General features: G+C 36.9%; 1 protein-coding gene across 1 annotated transcript; it reads right to left on the bottom strand.

Moving 5' to 3' along the window:
- Positions 1–76: 76 nt before the first annotated feature.
- Positions 77–21,988, bottom strand: LOC112562499. The gene is made up of 32 exons (XM_025235779.1): positions 21,746–21,988; positions 21,190–21,297; positions 20,957–21,079; positions 20,614–20,804; positions 18,781–18,827; positions 18,330–18,508; positions 16,992–17,108; positions 16,611–16,689; positions 16,157–16,233; positions 15,865–15,924; positions 15,096–15,199; positions 14,659–14,798; positions 14,164–14,371; positions 13,809–13,901; positions 12,658–12,781; positions 11,193–11,269; positions 10,722–10,833; positions 10,430–10,522; positions 9,378–9,461; positions 8,792–8,882; positions 8,246–8,319; positions 7,695–7,819; positions 7,269–7,384; positions 6,769–6,881; positions 6,176–6,323; positions 5,682–5,851; positions 5,150–5,232; positions 4,702–4,768; positions 4,353–4,523; positions 3,499–3,711; positions 2,966–3,151; positions 77–1,364 (listed from the first exon to the last, which is right to left on the bottom strand). The coding sequence occupies exons 2-32, from the start codon at positions 21,238–21,240 to the stop codon at positions 1,128–1,130; spliced, it is 3,753 nt and encodes a 1,250-aa protein (XP_025091564.1). The 5' UTR covers positions 21,241–21,297; positions 21,746–21,988; the 3' UTR covers positions 77–1,127.
- Between the last annotated feature and the right edge of the window lie 167 nt (positions 21,989–22,155).

Below are 22,155 nucleotides of genomic sequence, written 5' to 3' on the forward strand. Positions count from 1 at the left end.
CTGGCTTTTGTGTACAACTTAGTCTGCCAAGCATAAATTTTCAAAGCTGGAAATGAGCAAAAACAGAATCCTGACATTACTTATGAACACCTTTATGTATTCAGGATTGGATGTGTTTATTAATGCCCAACATTTGCCGGTGGAAAGATTTTAGGAGACACTTGTAAAATGCATGCAGTCAGCATCTTCCCATTCACTAGATTTTCAGGAAAAGCTCACTCAACCTAAGATCTAAATGTGAGCATGAAATAATGTCCTTTATTAGGCTTCACAACATTTGATGCACAGCAGCTGCATATTTACACTCCCAAATTCTGAAAAACTAGAAAAATTATTCACAGGTAAAGAAATGACCCAGTATGTTTCCAAATATTTTAAAAAAAATTTATCATGGCTATTCAAGTCTTGAGAGTGGTGTCCCTTCAGGTTTGAAGGTGCCAGCACGAATGTAAGTCCATGGTGCCAGCTTTCCTCCTCATTTTTGGTTTTTTGCTTGGATTTGCTGTGCTTGTAATGCCTTTTGTACCAACCTACACTTTATGATGTTATCAGCTTTGCGCTGGACTGTTTACTTGCCTGTGGCCATTTTTTTCCCTCTCCTGATGTCCTCTGTGACTGCTGGTAAGTCTTATGCCATCACAGTTTTGTCATTTGTACAAGTCCTCTCTGTGATAGATTTTATGTAAATGCCAAACAGTCACGTGACTGTACTGAAACTTCTGCTTTGTGATCATGTACATTCTCCTGCATGGGATCTATATTTCTGATTATTGATAATGACAATGACTTTTCAATCTGTCTCCCTTTTGGCCATGAATGTCATCCAGCAGAAGAACATCTGACATTCCCATTATCTTCACAGAGAGAGTCACAGGAATTTTATCTGTGATATTTTCTCATGTTTGTAATGCATGGAGAGCCTGGCTTTGACTAGGATGCCATGTTCTAAAAGCTTACATCACAACACTTCTTCAGCACCAGTCCAGTTCCTGTCCTTCGAGTTTTGCCCGAAGAAAAGATGTACAATTTTCACAATGGCAAATCTTGTCCAAATAGTTATATTACTGTCTGTAGCCGTAAAAGGAGGAAGTTAAAACGGCTGACTGAGAAGAACCAATCTTCAACTCTTAAGCATATAGCATTTCATCTTCAAGAATTTTCTTTGTGGCCTTGGGTCGGGACCTTCGGAATCTGTCAGGATCCACTAAACTCTGCGAGGCAACAGAGCTAGGTCGCACATCAATGCCTTGCTGAGCCTTCACAATAGCAGATTTGGCATGAGTTGATGTAGAGTGCATGTCACCACCTATCATGGCTGTTAGGCCCAGAAACATCTGTTTTATCTCTTCAATAGATTCAATTATCTGAAAGGAAAAAGCAGCATTTGTGATTTTTATAAATTGGAAGCACAAACTATTTTAATATGCAACTCTACTTAAATATCTTCCAGACAGTAAAATCAGTAGGAGTATAGGACACTAGACTGGTGTCAAGTACTGTGTTTCCTTATAGTAATGACCACAGATATTGCATTTCCTTGCTAGGAAGTGAGCGCAATGTGTTAAATGTAAATGTAACCAGTGGAAAATGCAGTAGCTCCCTAGTACAATAGACAGCTCCTAACAAATATTTTTGTAGTAGCTATGTCAGCTATTGGTCTGCAGGAAATGTTTAGGCTCTATTGAAAATGGCATTTCAGCATATAAGGACTGAACTGACAAATGTTCCATGCAGTCGCCACTCAGTCCTTGACAGTTGACAGATGTTGAAGTCGAAGTATGGTTATCATCTCTGTTTAACTGCTGACAGTCATGTTTATTTCAATTGAATTTAGCTTTCTATTGCCATTCTCTTCCTCGATACCATCATGGCTCATGTCTTTTATAGGTCAATAAGATCCACATTTCTCTGTTGCCTCTCTGTTCTCCACAAGCGTCAAACAGAAGGCTGACTCTGGACCCCTCGTACCCAAGCCATAGGCACAGGGCATATGTGGCCCTTGCCATTTGAAGCCTAGTTACCATATTAATCAAAAGCGTGGGGCCCCTGACAACTATCAAAAGTACGGGTCCCAAGGCAGATGCCTTGTCTGCCTACCTCTAAACACGGCCCTGCTTGTACTCTGCCTGCCCATATTTTGAGTTCCTGTCCTTAGGTAATACTATAGGGCACTAGAAGAACAATGTTTTGAACCCGGGTTTCTTCCCTCAAACAATACCGTCCACAAACTGAGGAATGTCATAGCACTAGCTGATCCAGGTTGTGTGTGAGTAAATTATATGTGTGTATACCTACATGTACGTTAGAGATGTAACGAAGAAGAATTCATTTATTTGCCAAGAAATTTGACTTGATACTTGATGGTTGCCGATTATTCAACCAATACCTATCACACACCCATACAGACACTGTATATATGATTTGTCACAGAAATTGCTTGTGTAAACTTGGGAAAGAAATGATACACATCTGTGTGTTTTTGAAACATGATTTTGTTGTGATAACCTACCACCCAAAAATTACTTTTAAAAAAAAAAATTTCTCCGGAGTAAAATTTTGCACTGAATCTCAACTAAAAAAATCCTCTGATAGACTGTCCAAGTCCTCTTTGTGATGGACTTTATATACATGCCAGTCATGTGCTTCAACATTTTACTGCAATTTCTGCTTTGTGATTATGTGAACATTCTCTTGGTGATCTACATTTCTGATTATTGATAATGAGTTTTCAATCTGTAAATCTGTCTCCCTTTTGGTCTATGAATGTCATCCATCAGAGGAACATCTGTAATATGTACAGTGTAGCTCAGCTAAAATGTGTGTAAATGCTGCAGCAATGTTATTGGCATTGTTCCTGAAAGTCTTCATGTTAGTACATGGCAGTTAAAGCATGGCACTGAGGCAGATATGATGTGCAACATCACTGCATTCACAAGAGCTTATAGTTCTGGTCTCGCAACCTCACCTCATATTCTATGATGAGGAATATGTCACCACTGACTGCATCGTGTTCTATGATGGTCTTTAACTTTCCTTCCATGTAGTCTGGCATTGCCTTGGGAAGCATTGCTGTCTGCAGACGACTGATTGACATGGCCTTCTGATAGAGAGCTGCAGTCATCTGGTTAATAACTTCTATGCTGACTGGAATCTGTTAGCACAACAATATAAAGAAACAGAAAGGACTTGCACGTAAATTTTTTTTAATCATACAAGTAAAGCATAAACAATTGTTGTTGCAAAACAAAAGTGAAAAAAAAATTGAATACTTGCTGAACCTGTCTACCTTTTTTTGTTTGCTGTGCAAATTATCATTTCAGATAACAAAATTACATCTCCCCACACATCCAAATATCTGTGCATTAAGTGATACTGTAAAAAAGATAGGAAAAGCTCATGAAGATGAAACCTTAACTGTCATTTACTACATTACAAATAAAGATACACATTTAGGGGCAAGATTGGTAACAGCAAAATCCAGGAGAGATTATGACTCACAGGGGTTTCTTCCTGTGCAGGAGGAGGCTGATACTTATCACCATCACCTTCCTCAGGTGCTACTCTGAGTTCATTCTGGCTTGAATACTCCATGTACTCCAGTGTTAAAAACACTAGATCTTGCAGAGACTCACAGAGTGATGCAACATATGCAGCTTGTCCAGCAACGCTGTGAAACATCCGCCAGGCCTCAGCTGCTGCTCCGCTATCTCTCTACCAGAAAGCAGAATCACACAAAATACATTGAAATCATGTTTACAAGAATTTTGCAGTAACCCCAAATATTCTTGTGGTTAAGAAAGGGGGATGGGTAAAAAAAAAAAAAAGAGAAAAACACATTTTAATGCAAGCAAATAAAATGGTGGGGTGTTAATTAAGACAGATAACAAGGAATAATGTGACAGCCAAAGAAAAAAAAAAACATTGGTTTCTTAATATCTTTTTAAATATTTGCTTTCTTAAAACAAAAATAATAACCAGGTATGACAATCATGAAATAACTGCCTTATTCTCCTTTAAAAAAAAATGAAACTTTTTAGTTCACAGTAGCAACTTTCATGTGGATACAATATTCAAGACAAAATGTTTAGCAGTGTTAATCTCACTCATGGATTTTTCATGATGATATGGAAATTTTTTTATATACATTTCAGTTTTCTTCGCACAAGCATAAAATCCATCGCTCCAAAATGTGTCATGGAATGTACATTTTGATAATGGTATGAAGCTTTTTTACCACATAAGTTTGTCTTGAGGACAAGGAGGACCTTGGATTGGATTAATCAGATGTCAGCAAGACATACAAAACCAAAAGTACTGCTCAGAAAAAATAAAAAGCAGCAAAATATTCCTACCTTAGTAATAAGAGACTTGAGCAGGAGATATCTATAAGCCATAATCCAGTCAGCTTCTTCCTGTGTTCTCAAGATCTCACGGTCAAGATACTGACCTACAATGCGTGCATTAGTCAAGCTGTTGGGATTACCTCCTCTAGGAGGGCCATCATTTTGATAGTGAAATGCTGCCTGGAATCAGAGAATTGAGAAATAAATATTAACAATAGATGGTTTTATGAGTTTTGAGATTTAACATAAACAAAGTCAGAGGGAATATAAATAGCAGCACAAAGTTCTACAGATTCCGTGCCACACTTTAAATTTCTGCAACCATTTTACTAAAAATAGTTTCCTCAAATGATCTCACTCTTTCCTTGGTGAAGAAAACTGTCTCATAGAAGATGGCAGGGTTCTCAGGAAAATACTTGGTATTTCTGAAACAATTGTCACAAGGTTAATGGATGTGGTGACTTTTCTTGAGGGAAGCCATGTTATGGAGATGTAAGAAATAAAATGTTACACATGGTTTATGCAAAAGGTTTAGGTTACTTTTCATTTCATGTTGTGAAAAAGGACAATCCACCTTTCCATGGTATCAGTTAGCAGAACATGTGAGTACAACGCATCATGAAAAAAGGTTTTACAAAATCATATAACGCAGTCTTTTTCTCAGTGTCACTCATGGTTCCTGCATTAGAACATTCAATTATTCCTTGTGATTGTAAAATTAATTTCGATTTCATGAAACAACAAAAAGAAATGTTACTACATGTAGTGCTTCTGCTGCGATTTTCACACATCTAACAAAGACTCACTCTAGACTGTCATCTGTGATGAAGTGAAGAAGAAAATATTTGTTCACCCTCAAGTATCGCCAGTCTTCTGTCTTTATGTATGCCTGTATAGAATGCAAAATGAAAGTAACTTTAAAAAAAAAAAATTTCCACATAAGCTTCATGTTTATGATGGTACATGGTTAGAATCAGCAAACCCTCACTAAGCATTTGTACATAAATTGCTTCTTGTCTACATCATGTACATGTTTGTATCATGCAAGTGTTTGGCTGGTGTACATGTCCAAAAAATACTTCCTTTATTCATCAGATCTTATCTTGCTTGCCCCAGTTCTGTTTTTCTAGGTACATGAACTGCTAATTGCTGCAATGTTTATTGATTTTTGAATGGTGTGCATGACTGAATGAGTGCAGCTATTATCTGTTGAACAAGCACCTTATAAATACTGATTATTATTGTGATTATTATTATGCACTCCTCAGCCACCACTCATGTGGGAAGCAGAAGAAAAGTAATTTACATAATAAATTACATGCAATCACAACACTTCACCTTCAGTACAATCGGCTCCTTGCGGGCACAGACCATCTCCAGCTCTTCCCAAAAACCTTGTCGTTTGTTGATAATATCCACCCACGACCACCTGATTTTGTCATTTCCCATCACTATGCCATAAACAGGAAAGCTAGCAAGATCAATCATCTCTGCCACATGAGCTTGCACTGAAAACAGAAAAAAGCATGTCACCTCCAGCATCAAAAGAAACTACAAAGGCAGGAAACTAATCATCCTGAGAAATCGTATGCCATGCACCCAACTATCTCACTTCATAAACTTCAAATTAATCTCTCTTTCAAAAACTTCTAAAAAAAAAAGTGTCTTCTATAATATTGTCAAGGATAACTAATGAAACCCTGGCACAGAAGTCTGTACCTTTTTGCTGCACTTATCATCAACATAGAAGACCTGATCCATTTGTTGCCTCTATCACTAACACAACTGTTCTCACTCATTTCTATTCTTCTCACCAACACACTGAAGCTCACCCATTCGACCAAACAGTTGTCTAGCATCTGCTTCACAGCCCAATGGTCCCTGGATATAGTAATGTTCATGCAGCTCAATGGAATGGAGGTATGGAGACATTTTGCCATATAGTGTGCTTGGAGCAACCATACCCAGACAGATTCCAACCTATCCACAGAGATTTTCTCACAGTTGAAGTATATGCATGCCTGTATATGAGCATAGACATTTAGACTGATGTATTCACATCCAACTGACACTTATTGCATTCATTCCTGATACACCAAGGCTTGGGTCTTGCTAAAAGACGAGATGTACTGCTACTATATGGTGCTAATTATATGGAAATAATGATAAGTTAGCCTGGTCTCAATCTAAGCCTGAGATCTTGAAATTTGTACCCAAACACAGAGGTAGGCTAAAATATGGAGTTTGCTTGGTGACCACAGTCTGCAACAATACATTTTGCTTTTATCTAAAGTTGCTTATGCAGACATCCAAAAGAACACATTAACAAAGGGATTGTCATTTACCAAGGATAACTTTCATGCAAATATCGCTAGGCAACTGCTTCACTTAAGACTGTTAACTCTATTTTCATGAAACTTCTCACCCTGTATGGCCCCTTGCGATGTATGTAGCTCTTGTTTGTTAAATTCTCTTCAATTAACTTGTAGATGGGAACATAGGCTCCAGGATCCATCATTATCAATGCACTTTCTGGGCCTGTTACACAACAGCCAAGAACTGATAAATCAACAATGTATTGATATTTAGATATTCATTTCAAAAACATTTTAATGATCCCAGAAGAAAATGTAGTAAATGTTACTTACAAATGTGTTTGGAATGACACATTTATTTTTAAAACAGAAAATGTAGCCAAAAAATGGAATAATGATAAAACAAAGTAGAATACAGCAGAATGAAAGGAAATTGCCACTAGCTTAGCAGACTTATAGTTTAAATTATTCCAAAGTATTCTTAAAATAAAATGTAAAGAGCAGAGCAAACTCTAGAAGCAGAAAGAAAAAATTTGGATTCAAGTTTATTGGCAAATTGTAAGATAATTGCAAATCCATTTAGGATTATGAAAGAGATGTTTACACTTACCAAAGGCATCACAGCCTGGAAGGTGAAAGATGAAATTGTTTGCATCAATGATATATATCCCTGAAGTCATTAAACGACTCTCCAGGGTAGATACTTTCTCATAAAACAGGTCCATTCTAAGAAAACACACATGCACAGATAAAGATATCTTGTAGATATTATCTTGTTCTGAGAAGAGAGAGAGAATAACGTGGATAACATGTTATAATTATATAATGCCAGATAGTGATATTACAATTATCACACCAAATTAGCATGTTATACATTATCAAGTGTGATTGTGGTGGTGGAGGCAGTGGTTATGGAAGTCACTGGTGCCAGTAGTAGTAATGACAACTGTAAAGGACACAGAAGTAATACATTGGTGGCATGAAAGATCGGGTATACAGTGTGGTGTGCCTTAGTAAAAGACTAATCATAACTCACTTCATGCAACAAGCCCTCATAAGACCAAGGAACTGGGGGTATGGGTTTGCAGGCATGAACATGGAATCTTTAAGGCTGACCAGGAAACCATGCCAAACTTCATCCAAGTGAGTATCTGTGATGTACTAATTAACACATGAATTTTACAAATTTATGTAATCCGTATTTTCATATTTGAAATTTAATGTTGCTTAATTTTAGTATTTTGGCATACTGCTAAATGAAAAGGAACAAATATAAACATCCATGCTAGATGTGAAAAAGGTGAATAAAATCATTTATATCTTTTTCTAAAGCTCAAAAAGGTAATGTATTCATTGAATGTATCAGAAATATACATATAAATATGTTTTCAAGCAAGCTTATCAATGACTTCATAATGCATATATATATATAAGCAGGCAAACTGAAGTAAAAACTGTAAATGTACCATGACATATCTGTTGTCAAAATATTACAAAATATTATACGTTAAATATTAAACAAACTTTCTTTATTAAGACACTATTTGTACAATTCATTAAGTCAAGCACTGTGAGTTAATGCCTTACTTTGATGAGGACACTCTCAGTTCTCATGATCTGAGGTGACACATCTCTCTCGACACACATCTGGATGTTAATTACTGCAAGTACAAGATGCACACATGCATACACACCCAAAATTAATGTACAGCACGTAATCATGTAACTTATAGAAATTAGATAAAAACGTATATGGTCTCCCCTGACCCAGCAAAGACAAGATTACACCAAACTTGGGGATTTATTGGTAAGCCATAAGCATGCCAAGTTCCCAGCAATCCTCAGTAAACAGCAAATGAAGACCCATGCCGAAACAAGTAGTACTAGATAATGTTGACAAAAAAGTATACAAGTAAACTAGTAAATATTCACAAACTCTGATTACTGTAAATCCCACAAGGAAAGAGCTCATTAGACTATGTAGGTTAGCTCAAAGTATGGATAACAGAAAAAAAATTAAAATTAAAATATCAAAAAAATCTGAAAGAGACTAGACATAAGGCCTGCAGAATCTGATATCCCATGATATCATGCTAATTCAAGGGCCTTTCTACATCCAAAGTAATGGCTTACAAAAATTTACCTGATTTCTCATGACTTTTGATCTGTTCATCTTCCATCCATGTTTGTAAATGTCAGTTCCATCTCCAAGAGGAGCTCCCTGCTATTGAAAGTAAACATGTATATATGTCTCCAAAAGTTATTTCTTCTTTGTGCTATCCCAGATAATATGGCTATACGCAGTTATTTTGACGAGCTACCTCAATTCCAGCTATCTATTCCCAACAGGTCAGACCAGACCAACAAATTTGACCAACTCACCCACCCCCATTCAGCCCTTTCCAGCCAGTGTGCTCTCTCTCTCTCTTACCAGTTTTTCACATGGCTGAGAAAAAACCACTGTGGGAGGCATGAGGGAGCTAGCGAGTCAGGTCATCTGGTAATTACCCAAAGAAAGTAATTTGATGATCAAAAATGCTATTTTTCAACTTCTGAAGAAGGTTATATATTAAAGCTTTATTGTAGCACATTTATAGTTAATATGTTACAAAAATAGAGCTGTACTAGTTACTATCTTTTATGTGCAACAAAATTTACAACATTAATAAGATGATGAGTATATGTATTACAGAATAGACAGAAACAGGAAACAACTCACACCAGTAGTTGCTTCATCTCTAATGAGTGTCGGAGGTTTCAGTACCTCTTCAGGAAATGTTTGATGTAGTTTGGAGATCATGTCCTAAATCGAAAAAATTGTATTTATCTGATGACACTATTTTTAACATCAAAGGGAAAGGCAATCCAAGACACAATTATGAATTCAATAATTGGTATTGACATCTTAATTATTTCCATTCACAATTTGTAGATCTGTCATTCTTCAAGAGGGTGGCTCCCAAGAATTAAAAATTATTTACCTCTTCAAGCCATACTCTGTTAATGCAAATATCTACTTTGTCATTGCCATTGACCACGACTTTACTCTTAAGAGTGCTGGTTTCCATTTGATATGCATTTGAACTGTCTGTCTATTAGTATTGCAGTTCTATGTTAGTGCCTGCTATCCAAATGAAGTCATCTGCAAAGCATAGGTTGCAAATCAACCTTCTCCCAACAGAAATGAAAAAGTGATGGTCATGAAGGGTTTCGTGCATGACGTTCTGCAAGTGTTGACAGCACAGGTCGCAGGAGGCACCATTTCATGAAAGAATGCTTGTCTTTAGTTATCCAGCAGTACTGCTCTCATTGAGCTATTATACAAGCTTCAGTGACTTGGACGAAACCCTTTCTGATAACTTTTTGCATCACATTCCATAGCCCCTTCTGCCAGACTTTGTCAAAAGTCTTCTTAAATTCTAGGAAGTTGTGGTACAGTACAGGTTCTGCTGGTGCTGATGATGGTTTCTATCAGGGTGCTAAACTATGTAATTAGGAAAAAGATTTAGGGGTCTAGCTGCTATTCACCACAAACCCAATGCCATTTTATTAATTTTAATACTGATAATGGATGTCTAGGAACTAGGTTCCTGCCAAAATGTATATTTTGTAAGATGTGACATTTTATAGTTGTGTAAACCCAACAAATCCTCTTTCATCAGTAGCAAGAATTAAAAGATAAACAAGCCAGACTTGAAAGACTTGATACAATCAAGTACAGGGTAGAAATGCACCCAAACAGTGCAGATAAGAATACAAAGGTGTACCTGCCTTAAGATGTGGACACCAGTGCATGCTGTCTTCTGCAAGCTCGATCAGTAGCATGGTACTAAAGCTGTATAAACTGCGAAGTGTTGCTATAATCTGTAACACATCACTAGTCTTTGTGAACCCAATTGACAATGTTTATAGAACTGCAACATTTTCACATATACATATGTAATGCTTTTCTCTTACTCATGTGTGTATGCACACAGGCATGCACATATGCCTAAAAACCCAGTTTCATAGTTTAAGGAGTCCTAGCACACACACAAAAATACTTAAAGCACATGGCACTCACTTGATCAATGTAGGTGCTAGAACTAATGTCAAAGTCTGATGGTTGCAGCAGTCTGTTGACTTCTGCTACCATTGCTTTTCCAACCATGACAAGTTCTGTGCTGCGATCATGACTGAAACATTTAATTTAATTTAAACATTTAATTTTTTTAATTTAAGGTTATGGAAAAGTACAGGTCACTGACTTAAGTATTTCCTTTGAATACAACATTGTACAGTATAACTCATTTTAAAAAATCCTTCTACAGTTACATAAACCTATCCAGATGACTGACAAAAAGCATGTTGTCAGCCCTATACTTCACAAATAAGATATAAACTTTTTTTTTATGTAAATGTTTCAAAACAAATAAAAAGAAAGGCTAAGAAAAGTTTGAAAAGTGTAACAAATTAAGACAGAAAATAATTATAGAAAACAGCAAAAAGATATCATCCAAAGAAATCATAATTCACTTTCACAAAAAAAACTTACAGACTGTGTGCTAAGACTTCATCCAGGTTGTTTCTATACTGTTGAATATGAGATCGAACAAGAGAAATCTCATCAATCTGAAATAATGAAAAGTGAGAGGATTTATCAGTCCCAAATAATTCTTTATCTTATAACTGATTGACACAGAACACATAGCAGGCCTCATCACAAAACATCTTTACAATGAGAAAAAGGAAATTATAAACCATAGATTTACATTCTCACCCATGATGGACCACTACGCCTTGCCATCGTCAGGGAGATTGCGTGTCTTGATGACCCTTAGAACTAAACCAATGGGAGCACTAGTTCCTGGCAGAGTTACCCATGTCAGACAGAACAAGGATATACACGAGACTAAGAGTGATCTGTCGGTCCTCCAGGTTACAGGGGTTGGGCAATGGACTAACAAGTCATTCCTGTAAAAAGATACAGCTTCAGAAACCGTAACTAGTGACAGTGGAGAGGCAGACCAGATAACTGGAGTTATGATGGCTGGGGACCAAAGCCGAAAGGATGTTCCCAACCTGACAGCATACCTGCTCCACCCAAAAACTATTGATTGCTGGAATGTGAGAATACTGAACCAAACAGGAAATAAAGTTAGCACAGGCCCTCATTTGATCTTCTTGGAATTACAGAAGCACACTGGACAGGCCAAGGAAAGAGAACACTTGCAAACGGTGACACTATTTTGTGGTCTGGAAGGAACAATGACTAACACAGAGAAGGTGTTGCAATGATTATCCAAAAACAACACAAGAACTCCCTATTCCTGGAAGCCAATCAGCGAACACCTGCTGTATATCAGGCACAACTCCAGATTCATCATGCTTTTCATCCTGACCTGCTATGCACCCACAGATGAGGCAGAGGAAGAGGACAAATAGATTTCTACAACAGCTTACAAGCAGAAATTGAAAGCATCCCTACCCATGATAATAGTACAGGGAGATTTCAATGCTAGAGTAGGCAATATGAAGGAAGAGAAAGAACCATGGAAAAGGAAGGTATAGGGTATATAACTAACAATGGCAGCAGATTGTGTGATTTTTGCAAAGAAAACAACCTCGTAATTGGAGGAAAAATTTTTCAACATAAGAAGATCCCCAAAGTGACTTGGAAGTCACCTAATGGTAGGACAGAAAGTCAGACATACCACATTATCATTCAAGGCATATGGAGGCACACACTTTAAGCGTCAGAGTCAAAAGAAAGCAGACATAGGTAGTGACCATAACTTGCTCTAAAGCTTAGAAAAGCGAAGATGGAAGAACAAAGACAACCAGGCTTTGACATGGATCAACATAAAGACTCAGCAGTTCAGTGGAAATTCATCAGAGCATTAAAAAATAAGTTCAGCGCTCAAACATTGTGACACCAATGTGTCGTCATCATCATCATCATCATCAACTAAAAACTAAAGGAAAAAAAGTCTTACAATTTTTTTGAAATTATCTCTTACCTCAATAAGCCCTCTGATGAGACCACGGAGTGCTTTGTTTTGCTCTGTCAACATGTGGAGGCGTCCAGCTGTGCCATGACATAAGCGGTACAACTCATGCATCAAGCTTACATCAAAGAATGATCTGCAGTGTAAGGCAAAATAATAAAAAGAAACAAAGATGAATCCACATTAAACAATTACTGGTATATGTACAAGGACATTATAAATGGAAGAAGTCCAAAAATCCTGGCGGCTAAATTGTTGATTGTATCTTGGGAATAATGAGTAGAAAGCAAAAGCCGAATATCATCTCCTTAAGCCTGCTGCACATTATATCAGGTGCAAAGAAAGAGTTTCCTGTCATTGGCCACAGTACACCTCCAAAGACTGCTCTGAAGTCAGGCTCCTTAATGACATAGCTATATGGGATCTCTTTAACTCAATCCAGACATCATGTATGAAATAATGTTTCAAGTTATGTAACTTTATTGAGAATTTGTTTAGCATTTCAATACAGCAGTTCCCTAGAACAGTCAATAGTTCTTGAGTAAAACATTTGCTTAAATAACTGTAAGCCCAGTCATTGGTCAGTAGCAAATGCTTGCATCCTTCTTAGGTTGGCATTTCATTATATTATGATGGAGTGAAGGACCTTTGCTTTCTGAGCACCTTAGTTACTTTAGAAGACCTGCATTACTGTACCTCTCATCTCCTCCCCCCACTGATTCATTTATGCATTTCCTTTCCCAGCACACAATAAAAGTAAAGTTACCATCCATGGTAGGGATCTTACCTCCCCTTTAACTTCCCTCTAATAACAGGGTTGTTGCCCACTTTCAGTCATGGTGTTAGTTTTTGCATCTAATATTCGATAAGAAACAATACTACTTTTGAAACGGAAACATGCCTTCAGACTATTTCGAATCTGTACAAAAACTTTAAACTACAAAGAAATCAGTAAGCAGTAGAGGTCATAAACATGAATGAGAGACTGCATGCACTGCAATCAAGTAACTTGACTCCTGTTGCCAGCATACAGTCCTGCTGATCAACTTTTATGGAATCAGTATTGCTGAACAACCATTCCAGAATGGTGCACAAAAAAGCGGATGTATAAACATGACATAAAGCAAACTAAAGAACTAAAGCAGTTGGATGAGTATGCTAACCTGTCCATGAGACCAAGCAGCAAGACATGATAAACAATGTCAAACAGCTGGGCTTGAGGATGAAACTGTGCAATGCGCCTCTGTAGATTTGACCTAAAGACGTATGAAACAGCCAGATATGTCATTAAGTTAATGCTACTGGTTTTGGCAATATTATGTTAAGATTTATTTCATAACATAATATAAAAGCTGTCTCTAATCTGATCTCGATCACCTCAAGTGCCATAATATTCCTACACCCAATAGCATGAGAGCTAAACAAAGCTGAAGCTCTCTCTCTCGAAACCAGACTGATATGAACAGAAATTTTCCCGAAATAATATTTGTACACAGTCCTGAATCAGAAAGTGCTAACTTTATAGGGCTTGTGATCTGCCAGGCAAAAGGTCCAAAGCCAGCGTCCTCCCCTATTCTAAATCCATCAATGCGTATTTTTGTTGGTTTCATCTGCTCAATTCTTGCATGGACATGACGATGAATTAATGTTCGATCATCTTCAATGACCATGGATGGTCGCTTTCGACCGTTCTCTTGACCTCTGGTGGTTGACTTTGCAGGTCGTGCTGTAAATACCAAACATATTGTAAAAAGTTACTATTTCATCTAACATTTATTTCACAAAAAAACTATAGGCAGTTGCTGTTTAGAAATTACAGCCTCTTGTTTAGTTTTCATCAAACCACAATATTTTCCCTGATTTATATCAAGTAAATCCACCCATCCACCCCACCCGAACCACCCTCTTTTCAGCCTTAACAATCTTTTTATTTTCCTTTCAGCCATCTCTTGCTACTCCTAACTTCTAGTGGGTGACAACAATAATTTGTATACAATGAGGAAATATTTAAACCTGAGGTGCGTTTGATGTTCTCTGTGTCTGCAGCTGATGTCTGTGGAGCAAAGATTGAGATATATGCTTCAGCCTGAGTCTGATTGAGAAATACACCCTCATGAAGTGAACCCATAGGAAACTCTGCAAAACTCTGAAGCCTGAAGGAAGAAGAAAACAACAATTGCCAGGGTCACACAAGTTTATTACACTTGTTACAGTAAAATAAAATAAAACATAAAAAGTAAAAAAGACTAAAGCACAAATTAATGTCTTTCTTCAAACCTTTAATTGTTTCTGTAGTTTGCAACAGTGTTATATTATTTGTTTCTCATTTTTTTCTTTTGTTCAAGTGAACTGAGCTCACTCCCAAGCATGAAAAAGAACTATATTTTCTTCATCTTATTATTATTATAATAACAATCTTTTATCATAGGTAAAATATTTGGTTCTATTACCCTTCTTCTTTCAAATTGTTTTCCACAACAGTGATGAAGTTGAGACAGTATTGCTTTTGACCTCGGATGTAGCTCTTTTGTGATGGGTCCACTTTGAAGATACACTATGCAAGCATAATTATTAATTATTAAAGGCAGAATAATTATGTTCTAAGGTGCCACTATTAACAATAAATACATATTTATTAAAAACTTATTCTCAGTCTTCTGCCTCCATCTCTCATAAGTCTTCTGACATGGTAAATAATTTCTTCAATCTTTAACATTTGAAGTGATTCATCAAGGTTTCTTTTGTTGATTTTAATATTTATTCTTTTTATGCAATGATTTACAACTGGTAGTTGCATAGCTGATAATCTCTCCACCCTTCTCTCTACACACACATTACACATAAGAATTAATATCGAGATACCTGATGCTAAACATGATCAAAGAATTGTTGCTTTTGTGTGAAACTTTCTCACTAACTACTAAAAGTGTTTACAAATGAAGCAAATAAATGACATTTTTCATAATGACTATGGCAGTCTGAACAATTTGAATTAACTTAAATTTAGTTCTTATTCACAATCCCAGCTTAAAATATGCTTAAGACCTATTGCAAATGCTTGTCAGTAAGTTCTGAAACAGTGAATGAGTGACTATGTAAGTTTGTGTGTGTGTGTGTGATCTTCAATAAGCTGACTTACATTAATTGACTAGACACAAGTATGATAAATGACACAGATAATAATTTATGCTAGACATTGAGTCTACAGTCATCTCTCACCTCTGCAACTATGTTCTTTGAGAAACCTACAGCATTGCTGATAAGCTGCAGAAGATTTTCCTGCAGTAATAAGATATCATATGATAATGCACAACAGTGACATACACTATTGACAAAAATAGACATCGCAACATATGCCCCAACCGAATGACAGAAATAAACATAATTCTCAGCAAATTGAATCTAAATGTGGATATCACAACAGCTTTACCAGCAGTTCTATAACATTTGAAAAATTTCTTTAAAAATCCAACATAAAAGCCATATATCAGCAAATTCCTTTTTTAGGTACCTTGTTATCAGATATACTTTCTATGTCCCAAAATTGTTGTTCCCAAACTTCATCATCTTCAACGGGAACATTCAGACCTAGAAAAGAAGAAAACCTGTGTTTTTATCATGCGTCTCCTGATTGATAAACATGGAATATGGATGTAGCAAAACGTGGGAGTTAAACATCAGTAACTGGATAGACAGTAAACTGTAAGTTTTGACATATATTCCTATGAGATTTACTCATATTTAAGCACTTCAGTGGTACTCTCTCTCATGCAAGTGCACACACATGTGCACACATTCTATACACATTCCACCTGCATTCCTGTGCAGGTCGATCCTTGGCTGATATCTCATAAATATGTACATGCATGTGCACATGCATTTGTATTCATTCTCATAAGCATCCAATCCTCAGAAGACAAAGAAAATGATACAGATACTGTGACTCAGAACTATTTGATATTTACCAAGAAGGACATGTGGTGTGTGGCCTTCAGCCATAGTATCTATGTCAAGCATAATACTGTTGATGAAAATTTCAACACCCTGTTACAGAAGTAGAGGATGAACCATGATTCATGATTCTGAGCAAAGAAGGAATTCAAAGAAAAAAAAAAAAGCAAGCAGATAAAAAAAATGGAAGAGTGAATGCTCTGCAGCTTTAAAAATATATACTTTATACAAACTTCCAAACTACAAAATACCAGTTCTTTCATAACAGAACCTCTGTATTCTATGTAAATACAACAAATCAAAACTAAGTAAACTGAATGCTGTTTTGATCACATTACAAGAAAGTATGGAACTATAAATTATTTTAAAATTTCTTTATCCTTTTGCTGACTTACAGTTCCCAGGTCTGAGCCTGTCACCAGATATTCCAGACGAACTTGAACAATGTAGCATTCAGAATAGAAAGAACCATGAAATACTGCTGCTCCAACTAATGCAGCCATCACCTGAGTCTTCAAAATTTGATGAAAAAGAGTTAAACATTTGCAAGTTACCAATGCATTCTTTCTCTCTCATTCTCTCACATAAATACACACACACATTTTCTTCAAAGGAAATTATACATGCTACATCATTTTTCCTTCTTATGATGGAAAATGAAAATATTTGACCTATGATGAAAATGCAAAGGTATGTACATTTATTTCAAATCTGTTTTATTTTTAACTACGAGAGAGAAACATATGTGACAGTCATAGCAAATACATGGCTAAATTATTTCTATTATAATATTGAGGAAATAAATCTGACCTGTGATTACTATCTACATCCATTTGACTAGCATTTAAAATGTATCCAAATTATCAATACCCAGTATGAAAAAGAAATACCATTTTGGTAGTAAAATTCCTTTATTTGAGTAATTACCAGATGACATGACTATGTTGAGTTTCAGCTATCCACTCACACTTGCAGATTGGGCCAATGAACAGGAAGCCCACAAACTCAAGCAACCCACTCACCATTATATTCCCTTGTATATTTCCTTATGAGCTTAATATATTTTGCTACATAAATAAGGGAATTTTATAATAAAAAAATGGATCCTTTTCTTCCATTTTTCTATAGTAGTTTGAGAAGCCCCATGTTCAATGTGCAACTGGAACCAAAACAGATATAAAATTGACAGAAGAGACATCGATTGGAACGTGGAATGTCCACACATTACACGAGTCTGGCAAACTAAAATAACTGTCTCATGAGCTAGAACTGCACTGGTGAGACATTGTGCGACATGTGGAGGTCAGATGGCCATGATATTGGTAACTGAAGAGAGACATAAACTCTGGTACAATGGGTAGGATACTATAAGCACAGGTATGACATGGGCTTCATTGTACATAGGATGCAAACAATATGGCCAGGATTTGAGACCTTTAAGAAGATGGGCTCCACCACAGGCATGTATAAGGTTTGTTCTTATTACACCTAAAACCAAACAAGGCAGCAAATACACTACCTAAATAGTCAATGCTGGGTGACAAACTGAAGAGGTGAACTCACTGGATAAGCAAAACAGGATGAGAAGGGAGGGGGTGAGTGTCTCAAGTTTGTGTGCTCCCCATTCATTGGTCATTTCTGACCAATCAGGAGTGAATAACTGGAATTGGGTAACTAGTAGGGTGAACTCCATACAGTCATGTCAACAGAACAAAGAAGAAATTAGCTCTTACAGAATAGCCTTCCTTTTGAAACATGCTGTCCTGTTTTGGTGTGACATCCTCAATCAACCATCGATACTTCTGCAAGGCTCCTACATTGACAGTCCGTAGAATGCTCTTCAGGCCCCAAACTGCCTCAGAACTCTTGATGGTGTACAAGTTCAAGAGACTAGTTTCCTTCAGAGGTATAGCTGCAACATGTCAAGCAGTCTAGAACCTAGAACTGTACCTAACATATTGATGAAGGTTTGTGTATTATCACAAATCCTGATACATTTGAGATTATGCTTTAAACATATATATATCTGTGCAGTCATTGTTTCCGTTGGTTTTATGGTGTTAGTGCTGAGATAGCAAAATAATTGTATATATTATACATATATTAATGTATTTATGGGACACTCCTTAAAGACAGAGACTCACCATAAAAAATAATATCTTACAGTTAAGCAAAATGACTTACTGGTCATATGATCAATCTGGTCATCTGTGTCTGTGTACATGATAAACCTGCATGAAAAGGTTAACCTGAAATTGTCTTTGATGCACAATTTTATAACATGCTAAAAACAAAGTCATGGCAGGTTTACTATGATATGCCCTCTTGATTTGTCTGGTAACCACATCATGCTACACAGGGGTGGGCAACTTCTCTGATCGGCGGGCCGGATATGGGGAAATGAAGTCCTTGGCGGGCCAGATTACTGGATCAATGCCTTAATCGCGTATTTATCTACATATGCAAGGAATAAATCGTGTTTAATGTAAACTTGTAAACTTTAATTTTAAAGCATAGACACCGAAAACAGTATTTAATGATGTTAAGGTAACGTACTTCAATAGCTGCTGAAGTCAATGAGACAGCTGCGGCTGATCAAAGTTGTCAACAAGTTGCTTGAACTCTGGCTCATGTCGGACGTAGACATCCTCAGTAACGACTGCACGTGAACATCAGTTAGACTGGAACGCAGATTTGTCTTGTTAATGTTCATGGTCGAAAATATTTGCTCACAAATGTATGTAGACCCGAACATCAAGTTTCATGGCCATCTCTCTCAGGTTGGCAAACTTGGACTCATTCAGTGATGCAAAAAATTTGTCAATACTTTCAGATTGGAATTTCTCTTTCAGAGTACAGTCATACTGCAGGTCAATCCAGTCCAGCTGCAGAGCATCCGGAACCTTTTCAAAGTCAGTTTTAAACGGGGATGACAAGATATCAAACTCAGCAGCAAGTTTCTGGAAATCCGCAAAACGACGAGCAAATTCATTGTCCAGTGTAGATATCATATTGGTGTAGTTCTCAGTTGACATCATCTGGGGTGCCATAGTCTCCAGTGCTGGAAAGTGTGTTGTGATATTCTGACAAATTCACCATCACTGAACGATTTGCTGTGCTTGGCAATGTTGTATGCGACCACCAAGCTGGCATGAGTAGCAGCTTTCTGGGCTACTTCGGTTTTTACGAATACATTCTGGTGCTTTACAAGTTTTCTGTCCAGTTCTGTTGCTCTTGTTTGTCGTTCCGCTGCTGATAAAGTTCTGCCATAGCCTGCATGTTTCGTCGCATAATGGCGGCTAACATTGTACTCTTTCATCACGGCAACACTTTCACTGCACAACAAACATACTGCTTTCTTGCCGACCTCTAAATCTAATTCTAACTGAAAACAAAGAATCAAATAAACAAAGAAAACAAAGAACCAAAAAATAACTAACAGTCACTATTATTCGACGCAGTAAGCAAGTAATTAGTACATGTAGTGGGAGATTACGGCAGAATGTGGCCGCGGGCCACATTATCATGTACGACCAGAAACAGTCTGCGGGCCAGTCAAAATCACGTCACGGGCCGGATCCGGCCCGCGGGCCGTATGTTGCCCACCCCTGTGCTACAGCTATCAGAATGGAACTGCCTTTATCTCCATTTAAATACATGCTGGACACTTTCTTTATAGTTGTGAGACTATATAAGCAAAAGGAATAACCTGCATATAAGCTCATCTATAACTGGGGGATTTGCAGTACAAAAATTAATTTTAGTAGTAGTAGTAGTAGAAGAAGACAATAATCTAAATTCCTACAAAGGCAATACTCCAAAACCAATAGCCCTTGTGTCTTTTGATACTGAATGAACAGGTGTACAGATTTTTAGATATAATGACACCTACACAATAACAAATTTACTGAACAGATTGTGTCACAATAGTCCACATACTGTCACGAACTAGGCTGGATACTTTCAGATCCTTACACATTCATTAAGCTTGGTAGTACCCTAAGAACCAAAACTAACCTCTCAGCATATGGCCGTAGTTTGAGAGCCAAATCTGAATAAGGATTGTACGGTAACTCCTCTCTCTGCAGAAGTAAGTGAAGTAGCTGAAAAAAGTTCTTCTCTAGACCAGTTTTGTCCAGGTATGTCTGAATCAAGTTCATCAACCCCACTGTGTCATATTCTGGAGGAGCTACATACTGGATTCGTGTCTAAACCAACAAGAGATAAAAGATATGATTTCGTTAGGTTACAATCTTTCGTTCCTAATTAAGTAACAGCTTAATTGATCACATTTAAATGTGTGAGCTAGAAAAAAGTAGATAAATACAAGGAAAAGAAAGTAGGTATATAATAGACTTACATCATTTGCTGCTCTGCCTGGTGTCAGTGCCGTGTTTCTGCCTTGTGAACCAGTCATCTGTCGTGTCTGTAAGGAGCCGGCACGTGATGGGGGAATACTTGCTCGAGGGCCATATTGTGCTTTCTAAATACAAAATAGAATAACTGTCATTTACTTTCCCTCTGGAAAGACACAACTTGGAAGCTAGCACATTGGCTATTTGTAGGGAACTTACAGGGCATAATCATACTCACCTTCAAGGGCTTGTTGGGAGTCCTACCTTTCTGCACACCCTGTCTTGACATTTTGTTTATCTTCAATATCTTTCTATTTCTTGATCAACATAGCTTGATGTTTGGAAACTTGAAACAAAGTAACAATATTCTCTTATTAATCTACTTGCAAAAAGAGGTAGTCTATGGTGATTTGAAAATCATTAATTGTTTCATTCTGAAATGTATTTGCATGAATTTATAACAATTTGTTGATATCTTAATATTTCGTGCCCATATCATATATAAATAAAATGGGTGTAACGCAGTGGTGCCCAACCATAGAGCCGCACTGGACTTGATATAGAATCTCGAGGACCAGAATTAACAAGGTATCTTTGTCATAATCATGAGGTTAAAAATGAATTCTTTAATTCTAGCTTTTTGTTGGATCTGGTTAAAATGAGCGGGCCAGGTGAGCCTGCGGGTAGTAGGCTGACAAAAACAGGATGACATACATTATTTGTTTTTATTTTCACATTACAAAAGACAAAAACATTTCATGTCATGAGATCTTTATAGTTCTGATATACCATACCTGTTTAATATGTGTGAAAGTGTTTTCCCGCATATTACTCAACTTTTGTTAAATTATGACTAACAGAATTATCATTATTCAAAAAACCTAAAAAAAGGTGTTTCGTCTTTTACTCCTCTAGCTACTTTTGTTAAACTATGAGTGAATAACAGAATAATTATTATTCGAGAAAACAAAAAAGTTTTCCGTCTTTTCGAATGAGTAGCCGACACTTCGACCACTGGTTGCGTGGGTAAACAAGAAAATGGCGGGCGCAACTTACAAAAATATCCCTGAAACCCAATTTTCAGGAACAGAATATGATCTTAAAGCATAAATCCAATAAAAGATTATTTATTTGTTACTTTTAAAACAGTTGTCATTTTCTATCCAAAAATACTGTACAAATCGAAATTAGCGGTACATTTACT

This window comes from Pomacea canaliculata, linkage group LG4, assembly GCF_003073045.1.
Source record: "Pomacea canaliculata isolate SZHN2017 linkage group LG4, ASM307304v1, whole genome shotgun sequence".
NCBI lineage: Eukaryota > Metazoa > Mollusca > Gastropoda > Architaenioglossa > Ampullariidae > Pomacea > Pomacea canaliculata.